The sequence below is a fragment of the Glycine soja genome, chromosome 12 (assembly GCF_004193775.1).
Source record: "Glycine soja cultivar W05 chromosome 12, ASM419377v2, whole genome shotgun sequence".
In the NCBI taxonomy this organism is placed as follows: Eukaryota; Viridiplantae; Streptophyta; class Magnoliopsida; order Fabales; family Fabaceae; genus Glycine; species Glycine soja.
This window is the reverse complement of record NC_041013.1, coordinates 8,821,809-8,839,226: the sequence shown is the minus strand read 5'-3', so window position 1 is coordinate 8,839,226 and position 17,418 is coordinate 8,821,809. Positions and strand designations below refer to the sequence as shown.

Sequence of the window (17,418 nt, the reverse complement as noted above, 5' to 3'; positions counted from 1 at the left end):
GCATTAGGATAATAGGAAAAGACATATATCTTTCACTTTCAGAGGAATAAGAGTCGTAGTTCAAACTCACAAGAAACCTTAGAAACAAATTACCATCTCGAAATGATAAAAACCTCATCCGGTTGTACATCATCTCCCTATCATCAATATTTAGGACCACCCAATTATAATCTCCATTCTCTTCTCACTTGATTTGTTTAGTGAGTAAGCATATTATCATCATATGTTGCTTGCCCCGAGAAGAAAAAGCATAACTGATCAAATTTATCATCCACTAGTTCCATTCAACAGTTTTAGTCCCATACTTTTTTGTCACTTTTACATTCAGCAAACTAAAGTCCAAAATCAAGACTCTTAGGAACGATTTCACTGACTTAAATAGATTCCGGCCAATCCAATTAAGAAGTTCAGTGGACATCATGCAACCCCTACCAGCTCCATCCTCTCTTTTGTTCTGTTATATTTGTCCACATTCAACTTCTTGCGGTAACTAAAGTTTTAGATGAGAAGAATCATATTTCATCTAACCAAATTACCAATAGCACGATTCTTAAGTATTGGACAAAACAAATATACAATACGTAGACGTATAAGTAACTAAATACTATAACAGCTGGTAAAAGAAATAAGTTAAAATTTGAGTATGACTTAACTTAACCTCAAGCTATCTAACAAGTCACAATGATAGAGTTGTCCTTCAGTTACATATATTATTTTGACTATATCATTATACTATTCTTACGTCTAGGATTAGATATCTGAAACATAAAATTTGTTAAACCAAACTCTAATACCATCTTAACATTTAGATTTGAATAAACTCAAAAAATTAATTCATGAAATGGATATTGTCCTCTTTATCTATTTTACATATTATTTTATTAGTTAGTTTTTAGTTTCCAACATTCCACATCTCTGTTTTTTCCCCATTAAATAAAGTCTTGTTTTAATCTGTCAAAGATACATATGACGTTAATTTGATCCAAGTTTGACATTGATTTAACCTTTTAATCATAAAAGTGAAATTAATTTAGTTTTTCAATCAAAGGTTCGATCTGTTAACAATATTCTTGTTGTTAGTATTCTGAAGGTTGATTTTGATATCATTTTCTACAAATAATAGTTAATTTAATATTTTAAAAAATATATCGAATTGATGCATGCCGTTGATATTTTCAGAAAAGTAAAATGGATATTTACGCACACAAGTAACTAATGGGCTTGCACCCTCCCTCACTGTGATTTTTATACAAAATTATATCATTCATTTTATTATAGATTAAACATAAAGTCATTGACATTTGTTCTTCTCGGTTACATATCAATGTGATTTATTAAATTGCGTGAAACCAAAAGAAAAATGAATTTTATTTTTATTTACTGCTACAGGGTACAGCAAGGCTTGAATATAAACATTAAGAACAGAGCTACAACTAGTTGGTTACTAACCAGTCTTATCTTGTTCCACCTTGTAACGATAATCTCACAAAACTGCATCCAGTAGTTTAATTTCTAGTTGATTTTCATCACGGTACTGTGACTGAAGCAATTGCGTAGAAGCCAACACCAGGTTGAAGTTGCACGAAATCTATGTCCTTTATTGTCTATAGTTTTTTTTAAAGTCAACCCCAGGTGTTGACCAGACCAGAGCATTTTTTTTTGTTGAGGATCAGAGCATACATGTTACAGAGGTCTCTTGTATCAAAACACTGAGGTGTTACCAGTATTAATGACGTTGATTAAAAAATACTCATTACATTTTATTATATGTGTTGAATTAATTCAAAAAATATATCAAATTTCCTTGCAGTCATTTTTTGACATATTTACTTTAGTCAATGGTTTGATATATATATATATATATATATATTGGATGTATTAATATTGATCTATCCTATATGATGTGATCAAGGGGGTCTAGCTACTCAATTGGTTTAGGTGTGAGTGTTGTAAACCTTCTGAAATTTAGTTACACTGTTTTAACATGAGGTTTCCACTTTCCAATGTACCAAAAGGAATGAGAAAAATATATTCACGTTTTGTTTAACTCAACAAATTCAAAACACACTAAATGATATATAGTTTTTTTTGTTGGGGTCACCCTAAATCATATACAGTTAACGTAATACTTTAAAGAAACATATTTTTTGAAAATCAAAGAAAGGCAATTGGCTTCTTTGACTTTGACATGTATTTTTGAAATGCACGTATAGGAAAAAGGTAAAAAAAATTGAGAGATTGAGATACTTATATAAGATATGACAATTTGTATGAATTTTTCGGTGTTCCAAGATAATGTGAATGCATTTCAAAACAGAATCAGTACCTTTTGCAGCATTTTGATTGACATCATGCTAAATGAAAGATGACAAAAAGGAAGGTTAGCAAAGTGCCACCACCATACGTGCCTGCAAATGCAGCTTTCAAGTGCCATGTTTCCCAATTTTCCCGAGGAAAACAACTACAGACATTAAATGGGATCAGATAAAACTTCTTGGTTTTTGTTTGTTTCTCTTATTCACAGTGACATCTAATTTACCATTTTTACAAGGGCATGATCTAGATGAGTGTGACCCCGTAGTTATATAAAGTGAGAAGCTTGAAGGAGCTTCTCAAACTTGTTCAAGTTATAACATTTATAGAAAGAAAAAAAAGAAGAAGAAAGAGTTCTGACCATGGCTGCATCATTATTTATGCCTTCATCCGTAAGCATAATAATACCCTTGATTTTTGCTTTGCTTTCTTCACAGTTTATTGGATTTCCTTATTTTTTGAATTTCCCTTGTGTGCAACAGCTGGTTTAATGCAAATTAATTGAATTATTCTTTGAGTGTTAATGTCAAATTCATCATAATTGTTGTTCATATAAAAGACTTGTTTTGACCTTGAATTTTGGAAAAAAAAATTATATGATTCATGTGTTGTTTGTTGAATGACTTATTGGGGTTTTTACTTTTATTTTCTCTTTTTGTTATATATGTATGAACCTTGTGCAAACCAGCATCCTAAATTGCCAGCAATCTTATTAGGCTGAAAAAGGATTTGTGTCATGTTATGCAATGGTTTTTCACTAATTTGTGGAATTAGCTAGCTCGAATCTACGAAGCACTCAGATTTCATCATTGTTTTCTTTTAGTTGCTCCCTAGCCAGAGATGGAAAAATGATTGAAGTTCAACCCCCTTTTTTTTCAAGGAGAATGTGGCAGTTCTGTCTAATTGATAATATTGGTAGTTATTGGATTACTATTATACGAATATCAGTGCTTGAAGAATACAAAATTATTGTACTACACAATGCAAACCTCTTTTGTTTGGGTTTTTTGTATCATACTTTTTGTTTTCCACTTTTGTCTAGCAATTGCAGAATATAAATTGTACATATAGCTTGTTTGATTTTTGAAGAAAAATATTGCTGAGTTCTGATTTTGCAATCATGGACAAGAAGAAGAAAAGTGTTAAGATTGATTGATTTCCCATTCTGTGACTTTGTGACTTCAAGAGACTAAACTGGTCCTAAAAACTATACCCATAAAAACATATCATGTATGCTATGTATATGGAATGGCTGAGATCATGGTTTAGTGAATGGTAATGCAAATTATGTATGAACAGATAGTGGACGAAGAAGCGAGGTTTGAAGCCGAAGTGGCGGAGGTGCAAGCATGGTGGAACTCTGAGAGGTTCAGGCTAACAAAAAGACCATACACAGCAAGAGATGTGGTGTCCCTCCGAGGCAACCTCAGACAAACCTATGCCTCGAACGAGATGGCGAAAAAGCTCTGGTGCCTTCTGAAGAACCACCAAGCCAACGGCACAGCCTCAAGGACTTTTGGTGCACTTGATCCTGTTCAGGTCACTCAAATGGCCAAGCACTTGGACACAATCTATGTCTCAGGGTGGCAGTGCTCAGCCACACACACCACGAGCAACGAGCCGGGCCCTGACCTTGCTGATTACCCTTATGATACTGTCCCAAACAAGGTTGAGCACCTCTTCTTTGCTCAGCAGTACCATGACAGGAAGCAAAGAGAGGAGAGGATGAGAATGAGCAGGGAAGAGAGGGCAAGGACCCCTTATGTTGATTACTTGAGGCCAATCATAGCTGATGGCGACACTGGTTTCGGTGGTACCACAGCAACTGTCAAGCTTTGCAAGCTATTTGTGGAGAGAGGTGCTGCCGGAATCCACATTGAGGACCAGTCTTCAGTGACCAAAAAGTGTGGCCACATGGCTGGAAAAGTGCTTGTTGCCATCAGTGAACACATCAATAGGCTTGTGGCTGCAAGACTTCAGTTTGATGTCATGGGGGTGGAAACTGTTTTGGTGGCAAGAACAGATGCAGAAGCTGCTAATTTGATTCAATCAAACATTGACACAAGGGACCATCAATTTATCTTGGGAGTGACCAACCCCAACCTTAAAGGGAAGAGTTTAGCAACTCTTATGCAACAAGGCATGGCTGCTGGGAAGAGTGGAGCTGAGCTTCAGGCTTTGGAGGATGAGTGGCTCTCAAAGGCACAGTTGAAGACTCTCTCAGAAGCAGTTGTGGAGGCAATTGAGAGGCAGAACATTGGAGAGGAAGAGAAGAGAAGGAAGCTGAATGAGTGGATGCACCATTCAAGCTATGAAAGGTGTCTTTCCAATGAGGAGGGTAGGGAGATAGCTGAAAAGTTAGGAGTAAGGAACCTCTTTTGGGATTGGGACTTGCCTAGGACTAGAGAAGGGTTCTACAGGTTCAAAGGGTCAGTGATTGCATCAGTTGTTAGAGGTTGGGCTTTTGCTCCACATGCTGATGTGATATGGATGGAAACTGCAAGCCCAAATGTGATTGAGTGCACACAGTTTTCTGAGGGGGTTAGGTCAAAGCACCCTCAGATGATGCTGGGGTACAACCTCTCTCCATCTTTCAACTGGGATGCTTCTGGCATGAGTGATGAACAAATGAGGGACTTCATTCCAAAGATTGCAAAGTTGGGGTATGTGTGGCAGTTCATCACAGTGGGAGGGCTGCATTCTAATGCACTCATTACTTCAACATTTGCAAGGGATTTTGCCAATAGGGGAATGCTAGCTTATGTGGAGAGGATTCAGAGAGAGGAGAGGAACAATGGGGTTGACACACTTGCTCACCAGAAATGGGCTGGTGCTAACTACTATGATAGGTATCTCAAGACTGTCCAGGGAGGTGTGGCTTCAACTGCTGCAATGGGAAAAGGCAAGTCATATATTGTCACACACTTGGTCACTAACATTATACCATGCTTTAATTTCTTGAGATTGAAAGTTTTGATAATTGTTATTTGAATTTAATTAGAATGGATTGTTAGTTTAAGGATTTTTTTATACTGTCATTCAATCATGGATTGTTATGTTTGGTAAAATCGTTGACTTTTTGTAACAATTGTTTTGAAAATCATATCTAGAATGATTTTTAATTAATTGACAGAGTAAAAAACTTTGTACTAACAGAATGTCAAAATTAAACCTCTTTTTTTTTCTTTCAATGTTGTTTTGTAGGAGTAACTGAAGAGCAGTTTAAAGAATCATGGACTAGGCCAGGAGCTGTAGAAATTGATAGAGGCAGTATTGTGGTTGCTAAGGCCAGAATGTGAAAGTGCTACTTTTGCAGAGCTATACTGCCGAGAGTGGAACTTGGGGAAAATTCACCAATTTCTGTGTTGGATTGGAATTTGGAATAAATGTCCTCAATAATTGAAGTATTAAACGGGCCATTGAATCATTCTGCTATTTTTGCCTTCATAATTTCTTATATTTCTTACTTGTTCAGACTCTTGGCCATGTGGGCAAGGAGAACAAGGAAAACTTGTTTTTCTGTGTTTTGTAATTTGTTTTACTCCTACTGTTAAACATATTTTACTTATAGTGTATATTTGGACATGCAATTGTGGACAAGGAGCACAAAGAAATCTGGTTTTACTGTTTTGTAATTTGGTTTACTCCTTCCCTTAAATATATTTTACTTGGTGCTTATTCGACACACGTTTATAACACAGAAAACCACATCAGATTTGTAGAAAACCCGAAAGTTACAACTAATAACTTTTATGTATGTTTGGGTGTGGGCCGTGTCTGTTCAAAATCAATTCCTTTCCAGATTTTAACCCAGAAGAGTGTTTGGATGATCGATAATTTTGGTTAAAATTACTTTTAAAGTCATATAATTTATGTTTGAATATTTTTATTATAAAAGCTTAGATATGTTTTAGGTTTATGATAAATAATCAATTTCTTTTCAGATTTTAACCCACAAGTTTAAGTGTGTGTTTGGATGATGGATAATTTTAGTTAAAATTACTTTTAAAATCATATTATTTATATTTGAATATTTTTATTATAAAAGCTTAGATATGTTTTACGTTTATGATAAATAATTGATTTTTGTTTCAGATTCCTAATAAAAAAATTTGTCGAATTAAATCATGATATATCAAAATTTTTGTTTTGAATTTTAATCATCAATGTGATACAATTTGAATCACTTATAAAATAATCACGGTTAGGAACAAAACATATTTTAGTCTATTATAAAATTAAGTTAGGAGTAAAACTTAATATAAAATTATAGATTTTACACAAAAATTATTTATAATTATCTCATCTCAAGATCAATTTTAAACTCAGAATTAATTTTAAACTTTTTTCTAATGTAAAATTAAACATGTCAAAATTAATTCTTCAATGTAAAACCAAAAAAAAAAAACAAATAATTATTTCTCTCTTTCGCATCTAATATGCATCAATACATCACTACCAACGCAAGTCAACTCCCCCGAGACCTCTAAATAAGTTTTCATACTCGTCAAAGATCAAAATTCATCAGTAAATAACCTTATTATACTATTCTCGTTTTATGTGGAAAAAATTGAATAACAAATATTGATTGATACATGTGACGCTACTTAATGAAAGGAAATTTATGTTTTGACGCACCATTTTTAATGTAAAGGTAGTTTCCGCAGTTTTTGTTTCCTTTATTTTAAAAAAGAATATAATTGTTTATGTAGATTTCCTTAACAAATAACATTTTATTTTCTTGATAGATACTTTTTTTTGGGTACCCATGACTCTTGATAGATACTTAAATTACATAACTCTAGATGAAAAATTAGGCATATTCTCCGACTCATGTAAATTTGAAGATTTTAATTTTGATACAGTCATTTATGTAAATTTTTTTATATTTTTTTTCTAGATGAAAGATTAAGGGTGTCCTCTAACCCACGGAATCAGAGATTACTTCTACTTTCAGTGTGTGCAAGTTGTTCAAGAGGGAGTTTTCCATACGATAGAAATCAAATTATTCTTACGAGTTTTTTCGTTAAACAAATTATTCTCACTTATGTGAATACAATGGAGTCTTACACCACTGCACCAACCATTTGGGAGAGAGAGAAAAGAGAGAGAAACAATTAAAAATAACCAGCTAGTTAAGATACTCGTGCAATACACGATATAAAAGTTTTTTAATATTAAATCTAATTATTTAATAAAATTATATGTTATGGAAAAATGATTAAATACTATCGAATAAAAGTGATTAAAAATCAATTATGTATATAAGGTATAAAAGAACTATTGTCAACATTAAACTATGGAACAAATATAATATTAAAAAAGATGATAATAAGTCATAAATTATTGAAATGGTAATATGAATTTATATAGTACACCTTGATATCCATGAAACTAGTAAACTCAAACTCTCTCTCCATTGAGATTAACTGAAATGCATAAAAAAGATGATAATTCACTTTTTGTGTCCTGAACCTGCAAAGGCATCAATTTGAAAATGTTTTATTTATATTTTTTTTTACACCAATCATGTAATCATTATGATATTTGTAAAAATAATCACAAAAACTAAAATTTTAAGATACCTAGGAACAACAAAGAAACTTCACTTGCACATGTCACAAAAATGTTTATTCTCAACTTGTGAAATCCTTTTTAGTGCATTTCAAGTACGATTCATAAAACCAATTATTTTGTCTCGACTAATATGATATTTGCTAGCACCGAAGCATAATAGATATGTTCACAAAATTTTGATTAATAATTTTTTTTAAAAAGATGAATATTGTTCAAATATATATGAATTTAACTTGCAAACCTAAGTTGATTGATATAAATTCGATATGAACATGTGATCAGTCTGTAGCATGTCATCTAACAAAGAAATAGTTGAAAGCTTAGTCATTTGAGTAACAACTTGAGTTAGTTGTGTTGGATTTGCATTCATCTAGAGGAATTAAAAAATTATTTATGAGTAGCTTTGTTCCAAAATAAGCATTCGAAATCCCCATAGTTCCTTTACATACAATTAATTAAAAATTGTTATTGCAATTCGTTATTGTATAAAAAACTGGAAATATAAAATTTTAAATTTGTGTTACCCATGAATTGGTTCAATTTGCTTAGTTGTAGTATGACAATGAAAGGATTGGTTGAATCCTCCTTATGTAAATGTTGTTGCATGGTGACCGCATAATCTTCCCATAAAGTGCAGCAAATAGTATTGAACCTACAAAGAAAATTGACATTTTTATAGGAAATGTGTTGGTATAAATAAGCATAGATAATTGTAAAAATCATTTTGAATTGAATTAATAAGTGTATTAAAAATATATTGTCCTACAACATAATCTCAATGAATATTTTTATTTTCATTTTTTTCAATTTCCTTTATATTATTTTTCTCAATCATGTGACCAATTGCATCTACAAATAAAATAGAAGATAAACTGTCAAAAATACTTGATGAAGCTCTAAAAACACAGAATTCAGCAATCATGAGATCTTCGTCATTTGGAGCAAGAATGTTAGTAAAAGACATAAAAACAAAATAATAATGGAGGATTTTCTCAACTTGAATTGTTAGGTATGGAAACCAGCTTCTATTTATCATTTATAGACTTGAGCTTTGGATCATTTTTAGACATCAACATATTTTGAATCAAACAAGTTTTTCCTTCTTCAAGTACTTTTCGAAAATTGTTGACATATGTTTTATTGATAGATGCATGAGTTGTATCACTCTACATATAAACATATGTTAGTCGAATTTAAATTAAAAATATCACATAAAAAATAGAATATTTGAATTTAAGGTAACATTTTCATCCAAAAGAAGCAATTCAATGCTATTGATATCATTTGGATTCTTGAACTCTGGTAATATTCAAAGACATATTACACAAACTTTCAAAGTCCAATCAATTCTTTTAAGAAATAGATTTGAAATGAGTGTAATTTTTTTGTCATAACTCTAACAAAAACTTTTTACAATAAATAAGAAAAGAAATGTACCAAAAGATATAAAAATATAAAACAAAGAATTTGTAAAAATATAAAAACCTCAAATCTAGAAAAGTTTAACAAAGCACACAATCTCTCGGTTTCTCCCTCTCTATCTATATATAGAAAAAAGAAGTTATTAAATTAATAATTATTTATCGTTAGTAAATTTAATATTCCATAATATGTCGATTATATGTAGAGTTTCTATAGTGAAATAATTTAGGAGATTTTGATACTATTAACTTTTTAATTAATCAAATTACATGTCATTTTTTCATTAATTTTTTATTTTATTTTTTCAATATATTCCTTGATTATTATTTTTTTAAAATTTAACATTGTAACTTTTTTAAATTAGAAAATATGATTAAAGATAACTTAAAGAAGTCTGAATCCTAAAATCTTTACAACACTTTTTGTAAAAATATCTTGAGGTTTAGGGTTTAAAAGTTTCTTATTATATATTGTTTCTTAAGCATAGGTTTTATAAAAAGTGTTGAAAGTAACCAAAAAGATTTTAGGCTTCAAACTTTAAAGTTATTTTTAATCATATTTTCTAATTTAAATTTTTTATAATATTAAAATTTTAAAAAATAATAATCAAGGACTAATTTGAAAAATTAAAAACAATAATTAATTGGAAGATGAAATATAATTTGATTGGTTAAAAAATTAACAATATCAAAACTCCCCAAATTATCGTAAACACCATAGAAACTCTCATCATATATATTAATAATTAAATAATTACATATAACTCCTAAAGTCTTTTCTTATTCGTCCTTAATGACAAATTTGAAGGAGGTGAAGCTTTTAAAGACAATTGAGCTGAAGATGTAAAGGGTTATTTCATCTTTTAATAATAATTTATTAACCTTTAATATGTTATTAATTTAAATATGTAAATATAATTTTAATTACAATGAAGGTGAAGATATAAGGAAATGAGAATTGAGATTGGCCAAACATGCAAAAGAAAGAAAATTTATATATAATATAGATTTTTAATTAATTATTATAATAATTCTTACTATATATGATAATCTTATTGGAAAAATATTATACGATTCAAATAGTAGTATCATGATAATTTATATTGATTTGATTACATATTATTATAGTTAATTGCTTGTTAATAAGAAACTACCGTAGAATAATAAAGTCGGTTGTTACAAATGACAACCACCATAATATGTTTATGGTTTCTAATGGAGGAAGTAATTGAAGGCTGTTATGATATAGTAAAAAGGAGAAAGGATCTTTGATCTTTGATCCTATGGGCTTTTTATAACCTACTCAAAAGAAATTGTGTGCATTTAAACTTTGTACTTGACTTGTTTGGATTTATACTTGACACTTAGCATTTAAGTATTTTCTATATGATAAAATGGGTGCTGAATGGTGATACAATATTTTGATATAGTATAGAATTACAAATTAGGTAAACATGAGGCAGAAAAATACTTTTTAGGTGACTTAAGATATAAATTAATTCAAAATTTTCTTGCCAAATTTAAAAAATAAGTTGATGTATGGAATAAGTTGTTGTAAATGTTTTTATAGGCGTGAAGACACTGTGCAAAGTACTGTACAAACACTGCACGTCACTATGAAGCGTTGGAAATCCTCCGATTACATTGTGCATGACACTATGCACGTCATTGTGCTCGTTAGAAATCCTGCAGAGACATTGCAAATCATTATGTTGACCACGATTCCTGCAGAGACACTATGCACGCCACTGTCCGCGTCATTGTGCTCGTCAGGAATCCTACCAAGACATTGTGCTCGTCACTGTGCCCATCGGGATTCCTACAGAGACACTATGCACGTCATTGTGTGCGTCACTATGCTCGTCAGGAATCTTGCAGAGACACTGTACTTGTCACTATGTCCATCAGGAATCATGCAGACACTGCGCGTGTCACTGTACTCGTCAGGAATCCTGCAAGGACACTGCCCATCAGGAATCCTGCAAAAACACTACACGTCACTGTCCGTGTCATTGTGCTCGATAGGAATCCTGCAGAGGCATTGTGCTTGTCACTGTCCCTGTCAGGAATCGTACAAAGACACTATGCGCGTCATTGTGCTTGTCATGAATCCTGCACAGACACGATGCTTGTCACTATGTCCGTCATTATTACTGTAGAGACATTACAGTGCTCGTTAGGAATCCTGCAAAGATATTGTGTTCATCACTATGCCCGTCAAGAATCCTATAGAGACATTGTGCGCGTCACTATGCTCATTTGGAATCTTGTAAAGACACTATGCTTGTTATGATTTTGGCAAAGACACTGTGCTCGTCAAGAATTTTGCAGAGTCATTATGCTTGTCATTGTGTTTGTCACTGTGTTCGTCAGGAATCTTATAGAGACATTGTGTCCATCAAAAATCTTACAGAGACATTGTGCTCGCCACTATGACCATCAGAAATCCTTCAGAGACACTGTGCTCATCACTTGCAGAATGTGGCACATTCATCGCATTCAAAATGTGCATGTCATTGTGCACATCAAAATGTGGCACATTAAAAACCATATCACTTTCAAACACAAGAGATGTGCGAAGGGTACATGCGTTTTGTGTTTTCGAGCTGAGAGGTGCCAATGAAAACTTAGAGCGTCTGAACGAAAAAATTTGAAAGTTTGAGAAATTAGAATGATTGAAGGGTCTCACACATGTGTCATGCCTACCATTTTACAAGATCACAATAAGATAGATTCCAAACTCATAGGTAAAAATATCCTTGCGATGATTGAAGAAAATGAGCAACTAATTGTTCCTACATTCATCGCATTCATTAGACAAGAGTTCAGATACACTATCTGTTAGAGTTTGTGGTCTTAGTTCCTTTGTCCCACATCGCTTGGTCTGTAAAACTTGTGTGGTCTTAGTCCCACATCGCTTGGTTTGTAAAAACTTGTATCTCATTAGTGTTATATATAGAGACACCTTGTAAGCTTTTATGTGCAAGTAATAAAAAGTTCTCCTAGTGTAGTCGTGGACGTAGGCACATACATTGTGTGCTGAACCACGTTAAACTTTGTGTCTTTTTCTTTCTTCCCTTTATTTCTTTCTCTTCTTTTATTGCTCTATACTAACAACTGGTATCAGAGCTTTTGGTTACTCCACGGGATTCCTTAGTTTAAAGGAATTAGTGGGAGTCTTCTCAGTTTAGAGGAGGCAGTGGGAGCAATGACATTAGAAGACGGGAAGGTGAAGATCGAGAAGTTCGATGGCAGAGATTTCAGCTTTTGGAAGATGCAGATAGAGGATTATCTATATCAGAAGAAGTTGTATCAGCCCTTATCAGGGGTTAAGCCAGAAGACATGAAGCAAGAAGAATGGAACTTGCTAGATCGACAGGCTCTTGGCGTGATCAGATTGACATTAGCCAAGAACGTCGCGTTCAACATCGTGAACGAGAAGACTACTGTAGGCTTAATGAAGGCATTATCATATATGTACGAGAAGCCGTCGGCAGCCAACAAAGTATACTTGATGTGCCGGTTGTTCAACCTCAAGATGGGAGAAGGTAGCTCTGTAACTGATCATATTAATGAATTTAATACTATTCTTGCCCAGTTGGAATCAGTGTAGATTAAATTTGAGGATGGGGTGAAGGCTTTGATTCTATTGTCATCACTACCGAATAGTTGGGCTGCAACTGTTACTGCAGTTAGTAGTTCTACAAGGAAGAACACATTAAAGCTTAGTGACATCCGTGACTTGATCTTAAGCGAAGATGTTCGCAAGAGAGATTCAGGAGAATCTTCCAGTCATGTTTCCAATTCAGCATTGAATACTGAAGGCAGGGGAAGGACTACCCAGAAGGGTCAGAATGGTCGAGGCAGATCAAAGTCAAGAGGGAAAGGTCAGAGAAAATTTCAAAGTGACGTTACTTGCTGGAATTGTGACAAGAGAGGTCACTTTAGCAATCAGTGCAAGGCACCAAAGAAGAACAAGTCGCACAAAAACAAGAAGCACGATGATGATGAATCCGCAAATGCAGCAACTGATGAACTTGATGATGCATTAATTTGCAGTTTGGATAGTCCTGTTGATTCATGGATCATGGACTCAGGTGCGTCGTTCCACACTACTCCCTCTAAAGATTTATTGTCTAACTATGTTTCTGGAAGATTTGGAAAAGTTTACCTTGCAGATGGAAAATCTCTTGACATTGTCGGAAGAGGTGATATCAACATCAAGACCTCCAGTGGATCCCTATGGACATTGCACAATGTCAGACATATTCCTGCCTTAAAGAGAAATTTAATATCTATAGGGCAGTTGGATGATGAGGGACATCACACCACTTTTGGAGATGGAGCTTGGAAGGTAACAAAAGGCAATCTCGCTGTGGCTCGTGGAAAGAAGCGAGGATCTCTTTACATGATTGCAGATGAGGATATGGTAGCAGTTACTGAGGCTATCAATAATTCAACCATGTGGCATCAAAGACTTGGACACATGAGTGAAAAAGGAATGAAGCTTATGGCGGCAAAGGGTAAGCTATCAAGCCTCAAGCATGTTGATGTTGGTGCTTGTGAACATTGTATCCTTGGAAAGCAGAAAAAGGTCATTTTCTCAAGGGCAGGGAAGACTCTTAAAGTTGAAAAGCTAGAATTGATGCACACAGATGTTTGGGGGTCAGCCCTAGTGAAATCTGTTGGAAACTCACGCTATTATGTCACCTTTATCGACGACTCTACCAGAAAGGTATGAGTTTATTTTCTTAAAAATAAATCTGATGTGTTTAAAAGGTGGAAAACAGAAGTTGAAAATCAGACAGGTCTAAAGGTTAAAAGTCTGAAATCTGACAATGGCGGGGAGTATGATAGTCAGGAGTTTAAAGACTTCTGTTCAGAACATGGGATCAGAATGATCAAGACAATACTAGGAATACCTGAGCAAAACGGTGTTGCAGAAAGGATGAATAGAACCTTGAACGAGAGAGCAGGGTGTATGCGGATCCAATCTGGCTTGCCTAAAGCATTCTGGGCAGAAGCAATAAACACAGCAGCATATCTCATCAATAGAGGACCATCAGTTCCTTTGAATTATCAGTTGCCCGAAGAAGTATGATCTGGAAAGGAGGTAAAACTTTCACATTTGAGAATTTTTGGTTGTGTTTCATATATACTGACAGACTCTAATAGTAGAGATAAATTGGATCCGAAGGCAAGGAAGTGTTATTTTATTGGTTATGGATCTGACATGTATGGCTACAGGTTTTGGGATGACCAAACCAAGAAAGTTATCAGAAGCAGAAATGTTACTTTTAATGAGAACTTATTTTATAAGGACAAATTTTTTGCAGAATCTACATGTGCAGGTAAACTGTCAGAAATTTCTGAGAAAGCAATACTTGAAGAAATTTCAGAAAGTGATGTAGCCAACAGAAACCAGAGTACAGGCATAGAGGTTGAGTCAGAACCAGAACCATCAACTCCTCCAAGAAAATCTAGCAGAATTTCAGTACCACCAGATAGGTATTCCCCTTCATTGCATTATTTGTTGTTAACTGATTCTGGTGAGCCAGAATGTTTCAGTGAGGCTACACAGGGGAATGACACTATTGAGTGGGAGCTAGCGATGAAAGATGAGATGACATCCCTTCAGAAGAATAAGACGTGGTCTTTAACTAAATTGCCAGAAGGAAAGAAAGCGTTACAAAATAGGTGGGTCTATAGGCTAAAGGAAGAATCTGACGGTAGAAGAAGATACAAGGCGAGAGTTGTGGTGAAAGGGTTTCAGCAAAAACAAGGAATTGATTTCACAGAGATCTTCTCTCCAGTTGTAAAGATGACTACCATCAGAGTTATTCTGAGCATAGTAGCTGCAGAGAATCTTCACTTGGAGCAGTTAGATGTTAAAATTGCATTCTTGCATGGGGATTTAGAGGAAGACATCTATATGACCCAACCAGAAGGTTTTGAAGTGCCAGGCAAGGAGAATCTTGTATGCAAGCTTCACAAAAGTTTATATGGCTTGAAACAAGCACCGAGGCAGTGGTACAAGAAGTTTAATGAGTTATGAGCAACTCAGGATTCAAAAGATGTGACATGGAGCATTGTTGCTATGTTAAGAAATATACTAATAGTTATGTTATCATTGTCGTGTATGTTGATGACATGTTGATTGCAGGATCTAGTATGGCAGAAATTAACAAGTTGAAGCAATAGTTGGCAGAAAACTTTGAAATGAAGGATCTTGGTCCAGCTAAACAAATCCTTGGTATGAGAATTCTTAGAAACAGATCAGAAGGAATCTTGAAGCTGTCTTAGGAGAAATATATACACAAATTGCTTGACAGGTTTTACCTTGGAGATTCTAAGACCAGGAATACCCCTTTGGGATCTCATTTGAAGTTTTCAAAGAAGCAATCTTTGCAGACAGATGAAGAAAAATGTTACATGTCAAGAGTACCATATGCATCAGCAGTTGGGAGTTTGATGTATGTTATGGTGTGTACCAGACCTGACATAGCACATGCAGTGAGAGTTGTCAGTAGGTTCCTATCAAATCCAGCAAAGGAGCATTAGGAAGGCGTAAAGTGGATACTCAGATATCTGAAGGGTACTTCAGAGAGGTGTTTGTGCTTCAGAAAAGGCAATCTCACTTTACAGGGATTTCCAGATGCAGACTTGGGAGGAGATTTTGATACCAAGAAAAGCACCATAGGCTACATTTTTACCTTGGGAGGTATTGTTATGAGTTGGAAGTCTAAACTTCAAGATAGAGTTGCTTTCTCAACCACGGAAGCCGAGTACATAGCTATCTCAGAAGCAGCTAAGGAGATGATTTGGCTAAAGAATTTTCTCAATGAATTAGGGAAAGAACAAGATGATGCTCCAATGTTTAGTGACAGTCAAAGTGCTATAAGTCTTGCTAAGAATCCAGTCTTCCATTCTAGATGCAAGCATATTCAATTAAGATACCATTTTATCAGGGAGTTGATAAATGATGGAGACTTATCTTTATTGAAGATCTTAGGATCAGAGAATCCAGCAGATATGTTGACTAAAGCTGTTACAACTGACAAATTGAGGCTTTGCATTGCCTCAGTTGGCCTTCAAGGATAATTGAAGATGAAGGTGCTACACTAGGTAAAGAGTTGATGAGTTCATTGCTTACACTAGATAATCGAACCAACCAATTCCAAACAATGTCACATGCCATCGACTTTTTTGGTCATTCAAGGCATGCATTAATGTGATTGCATTTTGTAAACTCATTGTACAAATTGATGGAACATGGCTTTATGAACGATACAAAGGAACGCTATTAATTGCAATTGCACAAGATGGAACTAACAATATATTTTCATTAACATTTATTTGCCATTATCAAGGGCGAACAACAGATGGTTAGCACTTTTTTTGCAAAAATTGAGAACACATGTCATACCACAACATGATATATTTTTAATCTCTGATAGACAAGAGTCAATCAAAAGTGCATATAGACGATCAGTGCGTGAACAACAGATAACTCATCATATGTGTTTTGTATTCGTCACATTAGCCAAAATTACAAAAAACAATTCAAAAGTGAGGACGAAAGAAAACACGTCTTGAGTATGAGAAAAGAAATTTTTTAAAATTTTAATTCACAGTATTTTATTATTTAAAATTAAACTGACAATCAAATTTGTATTTTTTTCAAACTATAGGATATGTCATGACCCAGCCAGAACTTTTTTGTCACCATCGACAGTTACACAAGACAACCCACACGACACTGCCTGACTTGATCAAATATCAAGGGAACAATGTATCTTGGCATGGGATGATGGAAAGCGATGGGGACACATGACCACTAATTTGGCAGAATCACTCAATTCGGTGCTTAAAAAATAAGAAATTTTTCAATCCTTGTTTTGGTCAAAGCTACATATGAGAAGTTAAATAAATATTTCGTTGACCATGGAACTCAAGTTGATGCAGTGATTGTCTTCAAACAAGTTTACACACTCATTGCGACCAAGTTCATCATTGAAGAAGAAACTAAATTTAACACTCACTTCGTTCAACTATTTGACCGCTAAAGATTTCGGTTTCAAGTTGAAATAAGAGTGAATTTGAAAGA

At 34.0% G+C, this 17,418-nt stretch overlaps 1 protein-coding gene across 1 annotated transcript; it reads left to right on the top strand.

Moving 5' to 3' along the window:
• The first annotated feature begins 2,302 nt into the window (after window positions 1-2,302).
• On the top strand, window positions 2,303-5,948 carry LOC114379086 (isocitrate lyase 2). The gene is made up of 3 exons (XM_028337647.1): window positions 2,303-2,705; window positions 3,613-5,215; window positions 5,518-5,948. Exons 1-3 carry the CDS (start codon window positions 2,676-2,678, stop codon window positions 5,610-5,612), a joined length of 1,728 nt encoding a protein of 575 aa, XP_028193448.1. The 5' UTR covers window positions 2,303-2,675; the 3' UTR covers window positions 5,613-5,948.
• Window positions 5,949-17,418: the final 11,470 nt, after the last annotated feature.

Excerpts from the sequence above, each read along its gene's own strand:
- LOC114379086 (XM_028337647.1), top strand. The coding sequence starts at position 2,676 with ATGGCTGCATCATTATTTATGCCTTCATCC. Across the intron at positions 2,706-3,612 it reads CATTATTTATGCCTTCATCC|ATAGTGGACGAAGAAGCGAG; the intron begins GTAAGCATAATA and ends ATGTATGAACAG. Across the intron at positions 5,216-5,517 it reads AACTGCTGCAATGGGAAAAG|GAGTAACTGAAGAGCAGTTT; the intron begins GCAAGTCATATA and ends GTTGTTTTGTAG.